Genomic DNA, 17,912 nt, shown 5'->3' on the forward strand with positions numbered 1-17,912 from the left:
TTCTTATGTCGTTCCCTTAGGATTATCTCTGCGGAACGAACGAGTATTAAAATCTTTATCGTTCAGTCCTGAAGTTAAAGAAAAAAAAGCCGTTTCGGATAGTGGATTGTTTCATTTTCTTCGACCGCTTGTAAACGTGAGATGAAACGCAATATTTGTTTCATATTTCATAAGACTGAAGGAACGAAAGCAAACGTGATGGGGGACGAAGCAAAAGACACGAGTTTCGAATTAATGGTACGTCTTGACTATGACGTAAGAAAACAGATATAAGCACATCTTGCTAACAGTCAATCAAATTTGAGCCCAAATGCACTCTCTGCGCATTCACAAAAATTTTACACCTGTTTTATATTACATCATAGTCCTGATATTATTCCTCACTCGTTATTCAACGTGTGTAACACACGGTCTAATTTGTCTTCAATCGAGAAATACATATTAATCGTGACTGATGCTATTGAAAGAATTTCCAGATTTATTGTACGCTAGCCATCGAAATTCTCATAATCGTCCTTTACCCGTTTTTCAACTATAAAGGACGCTTTCATCGACGAACGCGCGTTAACAATGACGCTGATAAATTTCTCTCAATACGAAATGTGTCGATAAAATGATGATAATAAGGATAAGAAGCAATCTCTTTTGTAATGTCACAGTTATTGATAACCGAATAATCGTATCTCTTGTCATAAATCTATAGATGCGAAGCTTACAATGCGGAGGACGTCTATCACTTAAAGGAGTATTTTATATATCGGGTGTACGTGGACTATAATGTTCTAATATTCGGATCACTTAACGTTGAAATTATCGTCATAGCTATCATAAACAAGGGCTCATGTCTATTGTTAATAATTCATATTGTGTTTTACTTGTTTTCGTATAATAGCTACATAATCTCTCGATACACAAGTAATTAATTAATGGTTATGGCTGATGACTTCGTGCTGTCATTCTCTTATTATTAATAACAATGAAATACGTAGGACCGTATAGGACACGTCATCTAAATTAAGATTCAGAACAGAAGATTAAAGAACAACAACAGAATCGATACGCTCGAGATGTTTACGGTGTATATTAGTGGCGGTAAATTCATCTTAGTATCAATCACGCGTCGATCAATCTCGGGCGTAGTTCGAACACATCACTCTCCGCATGTGCGTCTATTAAAGATTTATTCGGACTCTAATCCGCCTTGGACTGCCTGTGCAAATTGCAAATCAATTATTCGTATTGACGCAAAGGGCGCGGCATACTCGCGGATTAAAGAGGAATTCGAATTTGGCACACACGAGCGTAAATAATCGGCATTTTATTCGCGACCGCGTGTATTGTGATTAAGACCTGCCACGCTTTTCCTCCGCAATTTATTTAAACGCAAATCCGCACAGATTAATTGGGAAATTGACATATAAATGTACGACATTGAGAATACAATTTCCCCGTTGCAATTTTATGAAGCACATAAAAATTCTCTACGGAAACGTTGTCCTTTCGAAAATTCCAATTTTCGGAACCTGAAACTTTATACGGTCATAAACCTGCACGAAGTTTTCTCCTGGTACAAGGACTATTCTCGAAGTACGGATGGACCTGTGTATTTTTATTACTTTGAGGAAATATAGTGTTAAGAAAAAAAAAAAAAACAGGAAAAAACGCGTGAATGAGCGGTCTAATTTTTTTAACTGCTACGTACAAACCGCAGAAGGATTCCGAGTGCAATAATTACGTGAGATGTAATTATTATTTCCATCGGTGTGGCGGCCGTTGGTAATCGCCAGCGGGAGAACTCTCGGGAATTTCATTGGTTTCGATAAATTCTGCCGAGCGACCAGCCGAGGTCGTACTCTCCGGTCATCAATTCCCAACGACAAGACTGCGTTCACTGCTAAGGCTGAATTTACGCGGTTTGCTCTTGGTGATCCTCCCGGGTAAATCGTCCCAAGTGAATAAATCGGAAGTGAACTATCGACAAGCTCAAGTTCACTCAAAGCCCTTCATCTTCGATCGTTTGTAATTCATAAGTTATTGACGAATTTCCCTTTTAGGGAAAATCGATTCTCTGTATTAACGGAAACATCTGCCATTAAAATTAATTTTGAAAATATTAATTTAACATATATACACATATTTCAAATATAAATCATCTGATCACAAGAATTTTCAAGATTTTTGCCGAGCTGATTGTAATTTTCCATAAGAATTTAATTCCTTAGCGTGAAAAATTACTTTTATGGAAACACCAAGCAAGATTTATGTTTTGTTTATGTTGAATGATTTATGTTGAATTGAGAATGTGCTGTGTAAACTCAGCTTAATCGCATCTAATGCGCACTATATATTATACGACGAGTTTCCTCATCCTCCATATTGGAAAACTCTATAAATGATCCGATGTCAATATCATACCGCCATATGGTTCGGACTTAATCGGGAAAATTTGGTTTATATTGTCTGAAAGTTTGCGCTGTGTTGCTCCTAAATTAATATCATCTTTCACTAATTCCCGTCTCTATGATTTCAATTGGAATGATATTTATTACTGTTTGCACAGATGTTTCATATCTGTTCTAAAAAAAAAATAATCTAATAATATTTTAAGTTAAAAATATAAGCTGAAGAAAATATTTTTATAATGCATATTTATTTACATAAATCATATAATACACAAAATATGTACATTTTAGGTTCCTTATAAAATTTCTCTGAATTTTGATTGCTCATACGATTTATATAATGTGGAATAATACTTACCTTGACATTTTCACAAAAATCAATTCTTGATTGATCTCATACAATCTATGAATAAAAAGAAACATACAGAAAATCTGATACATTCTGTATATTTGACTCTAATTAAATTTCCTGGATAGCTAAAGGTTAAATGATGTTAACTGCGGTGTTATAAATAGTTCTCATTAATTATTGTGACTAAATGCTATTATTATAAAATATTGAATACGTGCATGATAACATAGGAACGATGAACACAATTGCTCAAGAAATAATTAGTTTTATCTTCAGTTTTACTGGCGGAGAATTTTCCCTTGTTTTAATTCAATAAATATAATATATATAATTATTAATATAATATAATACTAAGTTTTAATTTTTTAGGTAACACTAAAAAAGAATGTTTCACTCTTCTGGTTTCCATAGTGAATGTCATTGCTTAAAAACATCATCTTCCGGAACTATCGGATACAATTGCATTTCGCATTCGACACGTGCGTATAATTGAATCTTAGGTGAATTAAGCGAGTTGCTTCCGCTGAAACTCGCTTTCGGAGTTTACGTCAAATCTGGCTTTCATGTAGAATAGGATGTGACAAGTTTTATTTTCTCATTAATCGCGACCGAGACTCTGTAAATTAACGACGACGGATAAACGATCTGATCCAAGCACGTAGTAAAGACGAGGGTCAAAGCGTTAATAAAAGCTGAGCAGACAATGTGCGTCTGTGATATTACGCGGTCGGGCTTTCTATCTTTTTCTTAAGAATAAACGCTCACAAATTTTATTTGCAGTGGGTGTTTTACAAAGAGCGCCGTATGACCGCGAGATTGCATTTATCAGCAGAAACGGGAGTAATAGGACGACAACGAAGAATTAATTAATTAGGAGTAGCGAGTGAGATGTAATCTAATGTACTTTCATTGGTAGTTGTGAGCTAACATAGAAGATTGTTCTAACAAAAGCTCATCATAAAGAAATCAAAATGAGATTACAATAAAAAGTTAATTTAAAATGCAGTCAATGTTTCCTCAAATAACGTGAAGTTTCTTTTCTAATTGCAGAAACGTAAACTCTTAAATCTTCGCTAATTTCTTTAAAATCCAGCTATCTATTGCAAAACATATATTTACATTAAATCAAGTTAAATTACTTTGCTTTATTCTTTGCTTTCTTGTATCTTCATTCTCATGCGAAGAAAAATATGTTGCAGCTACCTATTTCATTGTGAGTAAAAAGAGCCACGGAATCAAATGAGAATAAAATGTTTTATGCAGGAGTAAAAGTTTTACTCGGATGTCTGAAAATCATTTTTTGTTTTACATATTTTTAAGTGTAATTTGAAAAAAAAAAAAATAAACAGAAATAAAACACACACTGTCAAAAAGCTAGGGCCTCCGATTGAACGAAATGAGTCCAAAAATTCGAAACTTCGACCTGGTAGATCGAATCCGTTGTTAACGTGTTAAAGTACTGATAAAGGCTGCGTCAATATCACCTCGTTCGTGCGTGCACACTATTAATTTCCTTCGTTACTAAAAACCTGCCTGGAATAACAAACACGCAACTCCAAAGTAATATTTTCGAATACTTTCGGCACAATGACTACACCGAAGTTTTGTTTTATTCGCTCCTCTAACGCTATCATTTTTCTTTACTTTATTTAACACTTTTCAACTTTCAGACATCTAGTCTGAAAGGATTGCGATTGGAAATACAAGGAGAGATATTACAACTTCTTTTTTGCAAAGTGTTGATTGCACGTTCCATGTTACTTGACATTTTCTGATACTCTATTTTGTCGATGTAATGGACGATGGAAATAAGAACAAGGTTATTTCGAATATAATCATCATGGGAGTAAAAAGAACCGTCGCGGCAAGTCTACACGTAGAGCGACTTCTCTTCGTAGCTTCCTACTTTTTCCGAATCTTTACTTCAAATAGTGATAAAGTGCATGTTTTATCTCGGTGGTAGACGCTCGTTAGAATTTGACCTAGCTCTTGCATATTTTAGACGAGATTTGCATCGCGCGCCGTATTTCAAGATAAAAAAAAAAAATGAAACCTAAAGAGGTACGTATATACACCACGCTACTGTGACGGGGGTGTTGAAATATATATCGCCACATGTAAACTGCGGATTAATCGACATTTCCCGCAGTTTCGTTTGTGCCGGTACGCGATTTTATTTCGTCGATCCGTGTTACGATGCGGGCATGTTTGTTCCACATTTTTTTGCGAATTTATTTCATCGCGTTATCCTTCAAAATTTTCAATTTTTATTTCCGCCAAAAATCATGCGGGATGTAAAGTACTTTTCAATGATATTTGATGACAAACAGTATGTTAAAAATTTTATGCTTACGTTTAATAATGGTAATTAATAGATTATGCTAAATTTTATTTATAACAAAAAGATCATGCAAAGTAGTAGGATTTATTTTGACTCCTATGATGTATCGGGAAAGAAGAGAAAAGTTTGAAGTCTAGTATATTTTGCATAAGGCTTGCATGTAAATTATATTAGATAATAGCGTAAATCGAGGGTGAAAAGAATATAATGCGTTGGTTGAAGGGAAATATCATCCAGCATAATCTTATATCACGTGCCACAGAGTTCCGACACGTATAATTTCGCTCGTCATCTAGATATTTTGCACGAAATATATTGCGGTCCGTGAAAACTTGTAACGAGATTGTCGCAACGTAGCTACTTTATATTTCAAATTCATCGGTGCCTTTTAAACTTTTCTCGATAGAGCATATAAATATTAATAACGTTCATTATAATTCGTGTAGGATGCGTTCGAAATAATGTCGATTTTATAAATTTATTTTGTTAAAAACGTTTTGTGAAACTGTTTACATATTTAATTTTTTTTATGTATCTTTTTTGCGTCGCAGTTCAGTCGAAAAATAAAATTAAAAGAAATAAAACATTAGGCCACATAAGATTATGTTGTAGCTAATATATATTTGTAAATAAAAATAATTCATTTAAAAACATTTCCATTGTAATTTACTGAAATAATATTTTACAAATTTAAGAAGCAAGCATTTTTCTTTACTTTACTACTTATTGTGATAACATATTATATTTATACTATAGAATATTATTATACATCATATTACATTTCGAATTGTGTAAACGTTGTTCCAATTAAAATTGTACAAAATACAATTTTTTATACATATACATGAGTTTAATTTAAAACAAATATCTTGTGTGATAGAAACTATTACACTTTTAACTCATCAAAATTCAATTACCAGGAACGAGTTTCATTTCTATTCAAGACATATGTCGTCGTTGTTAAAACGTAATAATAATCACATTATATATAACTTTCTAACAAACCAAGTTAAACAATGAGACTCAAGTCGACATATCTATGCTTTATATGCAGGAAAGGATGTTGCCAAGTATACGATATTCTCTGACTTTCTGTTATTATTTCTGAATTGATATAAATGGGTCTGAAGAACTTAGTGATTCTTTAAGCAATTTTGAATAATTTTAAATAAAATTATTGCACATAAACATGCATGAATATTTATATCAACTTTTTAGCGTAGATCTTTAAAAATCGTTTTGCATTTGCTTTCGAGAGGAGTATAACATTTATAAATTAATATTCTCTAATTATATACAATATTATAAATATTTTATTTTGCAAAAAATTTAATTAAGTAATGATATTAAAATTTTTTTTTAATTTTCAAATTACTCATGCACATTTCATCAGATTTCTTTTTTATTACACTATAATCTTAAGATCACGTCCTTAGTTTTGCCAAGTATAGAATTAAGAATGGGAGCTACGTTACTAAGTATGATATTTTTAACAACTCCATTAATTCTGCAGTCACGGAATAGAGCATGCATGTATGAGCCTTCATTGACAGGATGTGCGTGCGTGCATGCGTGCAATTAGTACATATCGCAGCGGTCACGAACGTCGCGCCGTCCTGCTTCTGATGAGATCGGCGTGGCGCCGCGCTGTGACGCCTACTTTCCCCTCGATATCAAAATTCCATGCCTGGCATGCGCTGGAATTCTTTACGGCCTCCGGTGTGCCATGATGTATTGTGGTGTGGTGTCACGAGAGCGTCGACCACACCCCAGCTTAGCTCGACACAACATCGCGAAAGAGTAGTTAAGTAAGGACACAAGAACGAGAGGGGAGGGGTGAGAGTATCGGGAAACAGGCAGATGTAGAAAAATAGTGTAAGCGGAACAAGGGATGATGCGCAAGTTCTGCTGAACAGCCGGGAGGTTTTAATGGCGATAATGAGAAAGAGGATATTACGCGACGCATGGTAGATGCTTGTAGAATAAAAAAAATACGAAAATGAGGAAAAAATCCGTATGAACATAGAGAGAAACGTTTAAATTACTACAAAAATGAAATTTATTTACAATCGATATTTACGATTCCTTTAGCGCAAATATGAATAGAGAGTCTCATGAGTCTGGTTATGTATAGTACATAGTCTTTTCACAAGACAAATATGGTAGCAATTGCTGTTTATTATAAAGTATGTGTTGTAGTGGATAAACCATAAAACTTATAGAAGTCTATATACTCTGTAATATAGAGTCAAATATTGCTGCCATATTTCTTGTATGACTATGACTTTTGAGAGTCTTTAAATATAATATTCAGAATTTTTGACAGATGCAGGAATTTATCTTGCGACAGACATTTTAAATATCTGTTATAAGAGATAATTTATTTTAATTAAAATTAAAATCTTTTTAATCGCAATTAAAATAAATTTAAATAATTAAAAGATTTTATGGCTTTTTTCCTGTGCCGACATTTATCGCTGCAAGCAATTACCTGGATATCGTATGTACTAAGCTTCGTCCTTTAGAGACTACTCTATTTCTGCGCTTATTGTTTCAAGAACCGTCGCCGTTGTACGACAACAACCACTACCACGAGGAGTGCCTAAAATGTAACAGCTGCGGCCTGAATCTCACGGGACCCAATCAAAAGCGGGCGAGACGGTGAGTAAGATAGAATCGCACTCTCTGTGCGGTTTACGCTTCCGGCGAACTCGTAAAACAATATTATCCTTAATCAGTATTGTCGTAAGCTGTACCGTATTAGTGTGAAGCACGCCTCTTGTCCTTCTAGTTTCATACTTGTTTTATTGTACTCCCATTTCATCGATGCTCTTAACGTGACTGTAACGATCTCATTTAATGATACAATACCATTTTTGAGATACCTATTTAGAAAGAATGTGTCTCTGAAAGATTTTGAGATACACTTTTTCTTGGACACCTGAAATTTCGAACAATTTCAATTTTTCATTGCTTATAATGTTTGCACATGAAACTTTATGATTTTGTATTTCACATTATGCAGAAAGGTAATGCATGTCCCGGAAATTGCCAAAAAAAAATGCTTAGTCACAAATTACAATTTCATCATCCAGGTTATCATTTATTATTTGGTTTGTCGATTTATTATTTTTTTATTACCCCCGGCCTGATTTCACGCAATCTGCATTCAGCCGCGCACAAAATGGACGTTCGGTGAATAAACGCTTTGCATTTTGTATTTAAAAGTATTATTATTCAGACTAACGGTAAATCATACGGTCGAGCGAGCAGTTTTATTGTTGACTACGGTATAACATTGGCGTTGCGAAATGTAGCGCGCGAAAATAATTTCTGTTCACACTGTTTCTCGGAGAGGGACATCAATAACTATACGACATTCAACAGGATTACATCCATGTTATTTGCCCTATGCCATTACTCTCTCGACTTCTTTTACGTATTTTAAAAATTAAGCCGACGCTTATGAAACAAGATCCTTGACACGGGCAGTCCCACGATGCTAAATTCTCAAGATATTTTTGTCTTGGAGATTGAGTAGGGAATATTCGAGATATACGTGATGAAATAGAACGCGAAATACTATTTGATCTGTATCTCACAGACGCGCAAAGTAACACAATTGATAAATATAACTATTTGATCTATTTTTTTTTTTAGTAAGAAACATGACTCTATTTATTATTATTGCAATTTGTATGTGTGTGTCATCTTATTATACGAATATATTATAATAAACGGCGTACATTTCTTTCACCTCTTAAAACGGATTTCTTCCATCTTTTAAAATGCGTTATATATAATAGAAATTCTGTAACCAATTTGCGCAGTAAATCCGCAGATGAAATAAAGTATGAGAACTGTAACACGTGCATACCCTTTGTATAGCGCGAGAAACTCAGTCAACTGAGGAGCCAGTCACGAAGCTGCGCTTTTGTAACGCATCGCCATGCAAACGGAGATTCCGTTCACGATTTAACACTTTGTTCGCCGGGGCGAGAAAGACGTCAATAGATCGCGACAGTAGGAAGGCGCTTTTTTCGCCCGTCCATGCATCACGTCGCCGTCCGACGTTCACTATACTCTCGCCGACGAACGTAGAAACTCCACGCGTCCGATAAACACGACGGACAATCGGAAGACAAAACGCGAAATCAAGCGTTCGTCACCAGTGAATTCGGTCTCCGATTAATTTGATCGGACGCGATTGAAATCCAATGAAATTGCGACATGCTCTTCATGAAAAATCATCCCGGTTTTATCAAGCGTCGCGCAAAAGCTGTTCGACCGGTCGGAATGCCGGTCTCTGCGCGAATATCGCGCTTTCACACACCCTCGTACATTCGATCGAATTTACATGGCCGATGAGATTCGGTCTCGAAGAGAATGCCCGGCCCCATCTATTGCGTTTCCCATTCGAGAACATTTACGTCACATATGTGGGGATCATCGCGAGGTTCACTCGATCGGAAAGTCATCCCGTGGCGCCGTTCGATCGCGAGTCACGTGCAACGTGGAGTTGAATCGGCGATTTTAACGTAATCTCCCGTGGATAAAAGGACGAATAATATATCTTCTATATCGGGTCGCCGATTCAGAAGCCCATTTGTGATTCAACGAACGTTACGACGGGCGTTATCGTCGAGCTGCCACGTTGAAAACGCCGCGTCACAGAGTGCGTCATAATGTCATCCCTCGACAAGCTTTCTCCGCGGAGAGCGAGGGATTATCGAAAAATATTTTTATTATTCCATCGCGCGGACCGACGGCTCTGTGGAAATAACGTGCGGAATCCTGTCAGATGCAGGCCGAATTGGAATGGACGTTTTAATGTAACGTTATGCGATTACCAGCCGTTTTACAACCTTTACGCAAGTCGCTAATGCATCACTATTATGAAGCTATCTCCTATCGCACAGGAAATATAAATAGAAATGTCATATGAAGCTTAGGAAATAATGTTTTTATGATTTATGTCCGTGGCAGTCGCGATCGCTCTTATATGGAATACACAACTCGCAAAATATTAATATGAATTTTAACAAATATTACGACATAATTAAGAGTATAATATCGAAATTGAAGAAATTGTAAAGAGATCAAATGTGCTCTTTTATGAATTATCACAGTTTCTATATTGAAACTCAATATAGTTCATGATTTTAATTGGTATCGCGTAAATCCATGCGATAAAAGCGAACGATAAAAGAGATAAGGGAGAGACGTGTTCCAATAACAGCCACCGTCGAGACGTAACAACGGATTCACGTTTATCAAGCGATCTGAACTCTCTCATGAAACTTCGTTTCTCTTGATTGTTTTCATCCATGATAAGATTTGTTTAAGTTCGCGAGCTTCATCATGTTGAAATGAAAAGCGTCAATCGGAGAGATTTTTTTCTATCTTTAATTAAATGTCTCGTAACAGAATCAGAGAATCCGTCTACTTAATTATTTTTTTTATAATCAACCCGTTGAATTTTTATTCCAAATATTGATTTGTTTTTATAATTTTCACGACAAGTGAGTGCAAATTTAATATTAAAAAGATGTTATACAATAAGAACAAATGTTTATTACCATTCATTGCCATTAGCTGTTCACTTTTATATGTTGTAAATGCAGCCCATCTCCATAAACACCTAGTTATAATTCTTGAAAGATGGAAAGCAGCAAATTCGTTTTCGACGAATAATTCTGAGAATTGTTCTGTGTATTTCAGATTCAAGAACCAGATACTTTGCGATCTGCACTTTGCCGACGTGGCGCTGATGGAGTGCTCGGACTTCATGCAGCAGTTGCGCAGCTTCAAACCACAAAGTTTAGGCTGTGCAGTTGCGAGAAGAAAGTCTTCGACCACCCTGATCTTCCCGTTGCCACCTCAGGCGTGCTCCGGTAAGTGCTTTCATCGTCGCTATCGAGATCGTTCATTCTTCCTCTCTCTCTCTTATCATCGGGCTGCATTTTCGTGAACGAGCCCAGTGCCACCGACTTTTGGAAGAGTGCATATGTATGAGATGAAGCTACAGGTGGTTCCGCCTGTCTTGGATTACTCACGATTATATGAGCGAAGTTATTTATCGTCACGCCAGATTCGACTGGTATCGAATGTAAGTGTTCCGTAACAGGAAACAGGAGTCACAAAGAAATCTTAATGAAAAAAAAAAAATAGTCATCGCGTTTCTTCAGTTAAATACATTGAATTAAAATTGGATCATCGCATATACTATAGATATAATTTGAAAGCTAATTAGATTGTGTAAGCGTTGATATAATCTTCAGGTATTAGTTTGCAATTTTATTGAAATAATTTTTATATTATAAATTTCTCTCTCTATTGACACATGTAATAATAACATTATCATAGGATAAATAAATATATTCGAATACCAATGAGAATAAACCATTTACGGTCAAGCTGGACTGTAAATAGCTTGTTCTCATCGGTGTTTGAAATTTCACGGTTTAAATAAGAGTTTGTTTGTTAAATATATTCGGTTATCGGATTTATGCTCAATATCAATTTTTGTAAATTTCACATTTTACCCTCATGGTTTTTAAACCAATATCAGTGCCATCCTGAAAAGCAACTTTCAAATCATAAAGGCAAAGTGTAAAATAACATTTATGAAAATTATTATTAGCATAAAATTCTAATCGATGAAAGTGACAATATTTGTTTATCTTGTATTATATATATTAGTTAATATTTACTTAAAATAATTAAGGAATTATTTATTCCTTTGATACGGTCCTTTTGCTTCGTGAACTGAGGAAATTCCGCGCTCCTCAAAGGAGGTATGGAACCAGCACCGTGTCGAAATTCGGATTCCCAATGAGATACGGATGGTCATTATATGCGAACAAAGAGCCTGGTAATTAGGTCGATTTGCAGCAGTGGAGCTACGATGAAGAGGAAAGCACCGCGGGCGGCTCACTCTAAGTTCGAATACCAAGCCCTGTTTGTAAACAGCTTGGTGTTCTACCTTACAGTGAATCGACTGCGGTATCATCGACAGCCGCGCGTCGGAAGAAGCAACAGAAAGGAGGAAGATTGATAAAACGAGGCGACAGAGCACGCGCGGGCGAAGAGGAAACATATTACCGGAGATACGTACTTAAGTGGACGTGAGTCCGGTATTGTGGAAGGAAAATCTCTTCAAGAGATTCTCCGCATCTCTCTCTCTCTCTCTCTCTCTCTCTCTCTCTCTCTCTCTCTCTCTCTCTCTTTCTCTCTCTAGGTTCCGCCTTACGGTCGATTCGTTCTCGAGGCGCTATTTTGTCGGATCGGATTTCTCTTTTAATGATTTTCAGGCAGAGTGCTTGTCTTTGGATACTATTTATTCAATTTGTTTTTCTCGTTCTTTATATATATATCTCTCTCTTCTCTCCTCGTTTTGTTTGTTTCACTGATTTTTAAACAAACCCCTTTTCACCTCGAGAATGATTCAACCGATCCTTTAGGTATCTGCGGAGAACAAAGACACCATTGGCGCCATCGCCCACCAATTTGCTCCGCCGAGAAGAGCGCTAGTCAAACGGGTTTAATTAACGTTAATCTCGCTTTGAGCGAAATTGCCCAATCGACGTTCGCGCGCTTCATGATGAAAACGTTGAGGATTATTGCATTTACGTACAACGTGTACCACGACAATGTAATAACTTTTACTATGATATTACTCTCTGTGATTGTATTCTTTAATGATTTCTCGCGCTCTCTCTACGAAACTTCCACTTTTCAAAGGTATAATCAAAATAGCTCACAGAATTTCGGCAAGTACGGCTTTTATCATATAAAGTTCTGGTATTCATTTGAACAATTTATTCTTATCTTTGTACTCGTATTTTTCTTTCTAGGTATTTACTCATCACTGCTCATTCTAGAAAATAACATTTACAATAAGTAAATTAGAATTCGATACAAGAAATCGATACAAGTTGAAAATTTCCCTGTATAGACGAGTTCTGTCAAGAGTTCCCGCACAACCTGATACCAACACCCGGCTACTGGATCGAATGCTCGCGACAACAGATCACGTCGGACACAATCTGGGACGAAAGTGAGAGCGAACACGAGGCTACCGATCCCGAACAGGCGGAGGGACAGAGTGCGGAGGATCGTTCGTCGATATTGAAACGGCAGGACAAGACCTCTTGTTTGTTCGAAGCGGAAAATGAAGGTGATACGGATGATCCGCCTCGAAAGAAGACTACCATCGAGGAGCAATGGGAAAAGAATCAGGGTTTCGAGCTCACCTCCGTCGAACAGGAGACCTACGAGAAATATTTCTATGGCTCGGAGCATTGGAACTATTTTACAAACGATGAGGATCTGGGACCGGTGATACTCAGCATTAAACAAGAGACGCTTAACAACCGTGACCAATTCAGGATTTTAGTCAGAGCCATCAGTTACACGGTCCATGGTCTTATCCCTGCCAGTTGCGTCTTCGCCGATCGGTAATTTCTGAATCACATTTTATTCTCACATACTTATATCGTATTTAGAAATTTTCTAAAAAATTAATTTATGCGTTAAGAGAGTAAATAAATTATTATACTGAATAATAATTTATCTAGTTTTAAATAAATATTTTAGATGTTCCTAGAATAATAAAACTTGTGTGGTTTACGGATTATCTCCGTGTTTTGATACATCATTAAACACCAACATTTGGCGAATTTTGTATTTCATGAAACGTTTGCAATTAATGATGTATCAAGACACGGAGATAAACCGTAAACCGCGCATTTCCATGAAGAAAATACTCGTGAAAGTCTCAAAAGTATAATGAATATTGTAATAAAAGACGTTGTTAATTATATAAGTATGTAAAATTGGAATTTTGAACTAACCATTTATTTCAGCAGTTATAAACATCTTCAAAAAATTAAAATTGTTGATTAAATGCATGTTATAATCAATATATCGAAGATACATGAGACATGACAGATCTTTTTGGCAGGTATAATCGAGAAGAAGTGGTACGAAGTCTCGGCAAGGAGGTGAACATCAATCCGCCGTTAACCCTGGGCCAATTACCAGATACGCCTGAAGAACTTCTAAAGCTCGATCAAGTTTTTATCAAGTCCGAGCTGAAAGTGGGGATGATTTATGTTCAGGAAGGTCAATATAGCGAGGAGGAGATACTCGATAACAACGATAATTCGCTACTCTTCGAGGAGTTCCTGCAGATTCTCGGGGACAAGATTAGATTGAAGGGATTTGACAAGTACAAAGGTGGTCTTGACACCGTACACGATTTGACGGGCCTATATTCTGTCTACACCAACTGGAGGGGCATCGAGATAATGTTCCACGTGTCCACCTTATTGCCTTACGAGAAACACGATCCTCAAAAAGTGAGTTATTTATTGCACTGTTGTTTCAATTGTGTACTTTTCTTGAATTTTCTCATTTAACGCGACAGATAATACAGATTTTAGTGATAAAACGTGCCAAGAATTTAATTGAAAATCTTTACTCTTTGCTCGCGCAGCTTCAAAGAAAAAGGCACATTGGCAACGATATAGTGTGTGTCGTATTTTTGGAAGCCGACAACACGAGCTTCAGTCCAGCTTGTATCAAGTCGCACTTTTTGCACACGTTTATCTTGGTGCGAGTGAGTCCACGAATAAAGCGGAAAATTACGAGATACGAGGTATCCGTAGTTACAAGAGATGAAGTTGGGGCCTACAAACCGTATCTATGGGAGCAAAGTGTCTTTGAAAAAGGTATTATTGCATTTTCATGAAATCGACGTGATTAAGGGAAATTATTTTTATTTGAAAAATAGAATTTACATAAAACGTTGCAACGCAGGGAAAGTTTATGTTTTTTTCCTATCACAGCACAAATATTTTATTTAACATTTAATCGCTGACATTATGTATGCATTAAATGGCAATATAAATATATATTCAATATAGATATTGATAAATTTATAATTTGCATAATAATACAGCTTCCATTATAAATCTACATATATATGGTTTGCGACAAGTTTAGCAAATTTGATATTACTTCGTTAATTTCTACTTTGATGTTGCGCTGCAGTTATCGAATTTTTAATCACACGAAATAATGATAATATAAATGGCAAGGTTAAATTGGCTTGCTATTTTAGCATTGTCTCAGTTTAAAATCTCCCTTACACATTGAACTTATCTATCGAATTGGGTTTCTCGGGCGCAACAGGTCCGATGTTCCGAGAATGGATATTAACGAAGATTGTGAACGGCGAAAGGGCGAGTTATTCTGCACCGAAATTCGCAAGGATGCAGGAACGAACGAGAAGTCAAATGTTGGAGGATATCGTAGCGAATCTCGCTAATCATGCGGAAACAGGCCAGATTCCAAAACCATACAGGTGAGACGCGATCATAACAAAGTAATACATATTAAACATAATATGTAGTTCGCGATTAAAATGGTTATTTATGAAAAAAAAAAAAGAATTTGGAAATATGATATTTTACATGAAACTAATAGTATGATTATTGATTCTTAGACGAGGTTCTTGGCGACCGATTGGACACATGAGACCGTCCTCACCACTGTTGGATTCAGTGCGAGATCAGTTCGAAGATTATGATCAATTGGCAAAGGACTTCACCAGGGTGTTCCTCAATAATTCAGCGAACGTCACGCTAAACACTAGTCTTTTTGACGTGTCTTTCCTCGTACCGGGTCATCAAAAACAAAAAGTTCGATTTATCGGTGTTAGGGCGATTCTAGCAGTAAGAAGCAGGTAATGAATATTTTCTTTTCTCTTCAAAGATTATATAACGAGATTCAATAACATTTGCTCGCGTTACGTAATGAAACAAAATAAAATTTATATTTAAAACATGATATATACGAGTATAATAATTCTTACAAAAATATAAATTACCATAATGTCTATAAAAAATTCAAATTACTACTTGATTATATGCAGAAAGATGTGTTTCAATAATAATTTATTGACCAGAACTGTCCTCTCTTTTGGTCCATTAATTTCAGTAATAACGAGTATTTTCTAATTAACTCAGTGTTTAACAAATTGATGAATATATAATATAATATAACAGTAAAAAAATATAAATAAACAAGTAAATGCAGCAAATTAGACCGGTAAATTGTTAATTTGATTAACAATGTAAAAGACATTTGCGAAGCGGAAGCATGAAAAATTAAACATAAAAAATTCGATATGATATGAATTATGAAATGTGACATAATTATCATTTATACAGAGTGTTTCAAGAAATGTTATATGGAATTCAAGCGGGCTTCGGAAGTCCGCAAGTACCGGTTGCTGAGTTACTCGCAAGACCAGCGCCGACATTGCTCAGCCCACAGAAGCCGAAGAGCTCGAATTTCCTACAAGTTCCTGATATGGAGAGTCCTAGGTACGTTTTGATAGTTATGAATGTTGTCATTAGCTAGTTATTTATCTGTTAGTCTCATGAATCTATTTCGGAATCGTTGATATCAAAGTTTGCTCATTAAAGTGGAATGCGTCATTACAAAAACTGGTAAGCTTCGAAAATCAAAATCTTTAAACAAATCAAGAACAAACAATCGTTAAGCAGCTATGCAAAATATTATGAAATTGATTGGCAATTTGAGAATGTTTGCTTAGAACGTTTGCTTATAACGGCTATGGATTCTCAATCAGAGAAATCAAGAATGTGCGGATAATGCGATATGTAACATGAGATTAAAAATTGGATTTCTCTAACGAGAATAAATTGTAAATCTGAATGGTGAGACTAATGCCTGCAATTTTCAGTGTCGAATGTTCTTTTATATTTATATCGTAATATATGTATCTTTTTCACGGCACATCCATGTCTCCTATCCTCATGGCACCGCATGATTATCTCGTATTTTTTTTATTTATTACCGTACAATGCAAAAGTTGCAAATTTAATCAAACCATGTATCGTGTATTGGACTTTATGTAGCATGCTTTTTTCTAAGAGGCACTTGCAGTATTCTGTCGAATGATACGATTCACATGGCAAAGCTAGCTTTTGATCATTAAGGAGAAATGATAATTATTGTTCAAAATTTTACGAATGAAGTCTGTCATTTGCTCGTTAATCTTTTCTAAAACATTCTTTTTCTCTTATAATCTGTATCTCTTGTAAAAAAAAGCGCTGTATAACTTGTATATTCTTTTTTTCACTCGTTAGTATGTTGATATCAAGTATGCTTTCGTCTATTTTTATTGGCATTATCGCCAATAATTTTACATCACTGCAATTCACCGTTGTTTTATTACACTCTAAATTTCATGTAATAATCGTCAACTGTATCGACTAAATTGAAAAGTTTCTATATCTGTTATGGATTCGATGAATTATGCGCACAAATTGTTTCGATTCTTCGCACGTTGACAAGTATAAATTGTTATTCCGAGACTAAGCTTTCGTCGTTGTCTCGTTTCCGTTTCGTGACTTTATATTCAATATCTGTCCTTTCTAATTATCAGTCCTCCCTTGAACCCGGAATCGTCCTTGTTCGTCTCTGGGTTAAAAACACCGTAAATCCCACCTCCATACCTTGAAGTGCCGCTTCGCGGTTTCTGTGAGATACTGGTTCTGATGTGTTTAGGCCCAAAAGTGTCCCTTCATCGCCAATGGTAAAACGGGCCTTCTCACGATTGGGAACGATCACGGCAGGATGGGGAAGGAGCATTAGAAAGCATGGCAGCACCCTGCAGAGCGAGGATCGAAAGCGATGGGCCAGCTCGCAGGATTGCAGTAGTAGGTGTCTCAATCTTTACGAGGGAAAGGATCTAATTTTATCTTATATCAGATAAATATAC

The 17,912-nt window shown here is 35.9% G+C and overlaps 1 protein-coding gene across 1 annotated transcript in view; it reads left to right on the forward strand.

The window, feature by feature from the left end:
* The window catches only part of rsh (Rap GTPase activating protein radish), a 33,039-nt gene that overhangs the window by 13,586 nt on the left and 1,541 nt on the right, over window positions 1-17,912 (forward strand). The window contains exons 11-19 of the mRNA XM_018538036.1: window positions 7,654-7,756; window positions 10,817-10,989; window positions 13,053-13,554; window positions 14,061-14,457; window positions 14,595-14,829; window positions 15,293-15,464; window positions 15,606-15,845; window positions 16,333-16,488; window positions 17,699-17,850. Coding sequence (XP_018393538.1) covers window positions 7,654-7,756; window positions 10,817-10,989; window positions 13,053-13,554; window positions 14,061-14,457; window positions 14,595-14,829; window positions 15,293-15,464; window positions 15,606-15,845; window positions 16,333-16,488; window positions 17,699-17,850 — 2,130 coding nt within the window. The remainder of the gene's footprint in view (window positions 1-7,653; window positions 7,757-10,816; window positions 10,990-13,052; window positions 13,555-14,060; window positions 14,458-14,594; window positions 14,830-15,292; window positions 15,465-15,605; window positions 15,846-16,332; window positions 16,489-17,698; window positions 17,851-17,912) is intronic.

This window comes from Cyphomyrmex costatus, unplaced genomic scaffold, assembly GCF_001594065.2.
Source record: "Cyphomyrmex costatus isolate MS0001 unplaced genomic scaffold, Ccosl1.0 scaffold192, whole genome shotgun sequence".
In the NCBI taxonomy this organism is placed as follows: Eukaryota; Metazoa; Arthropoda; class Insecta; order Hymenoptera; family Formicidae; genus Cyphomyrmex; species Cyphomyrmex costatus.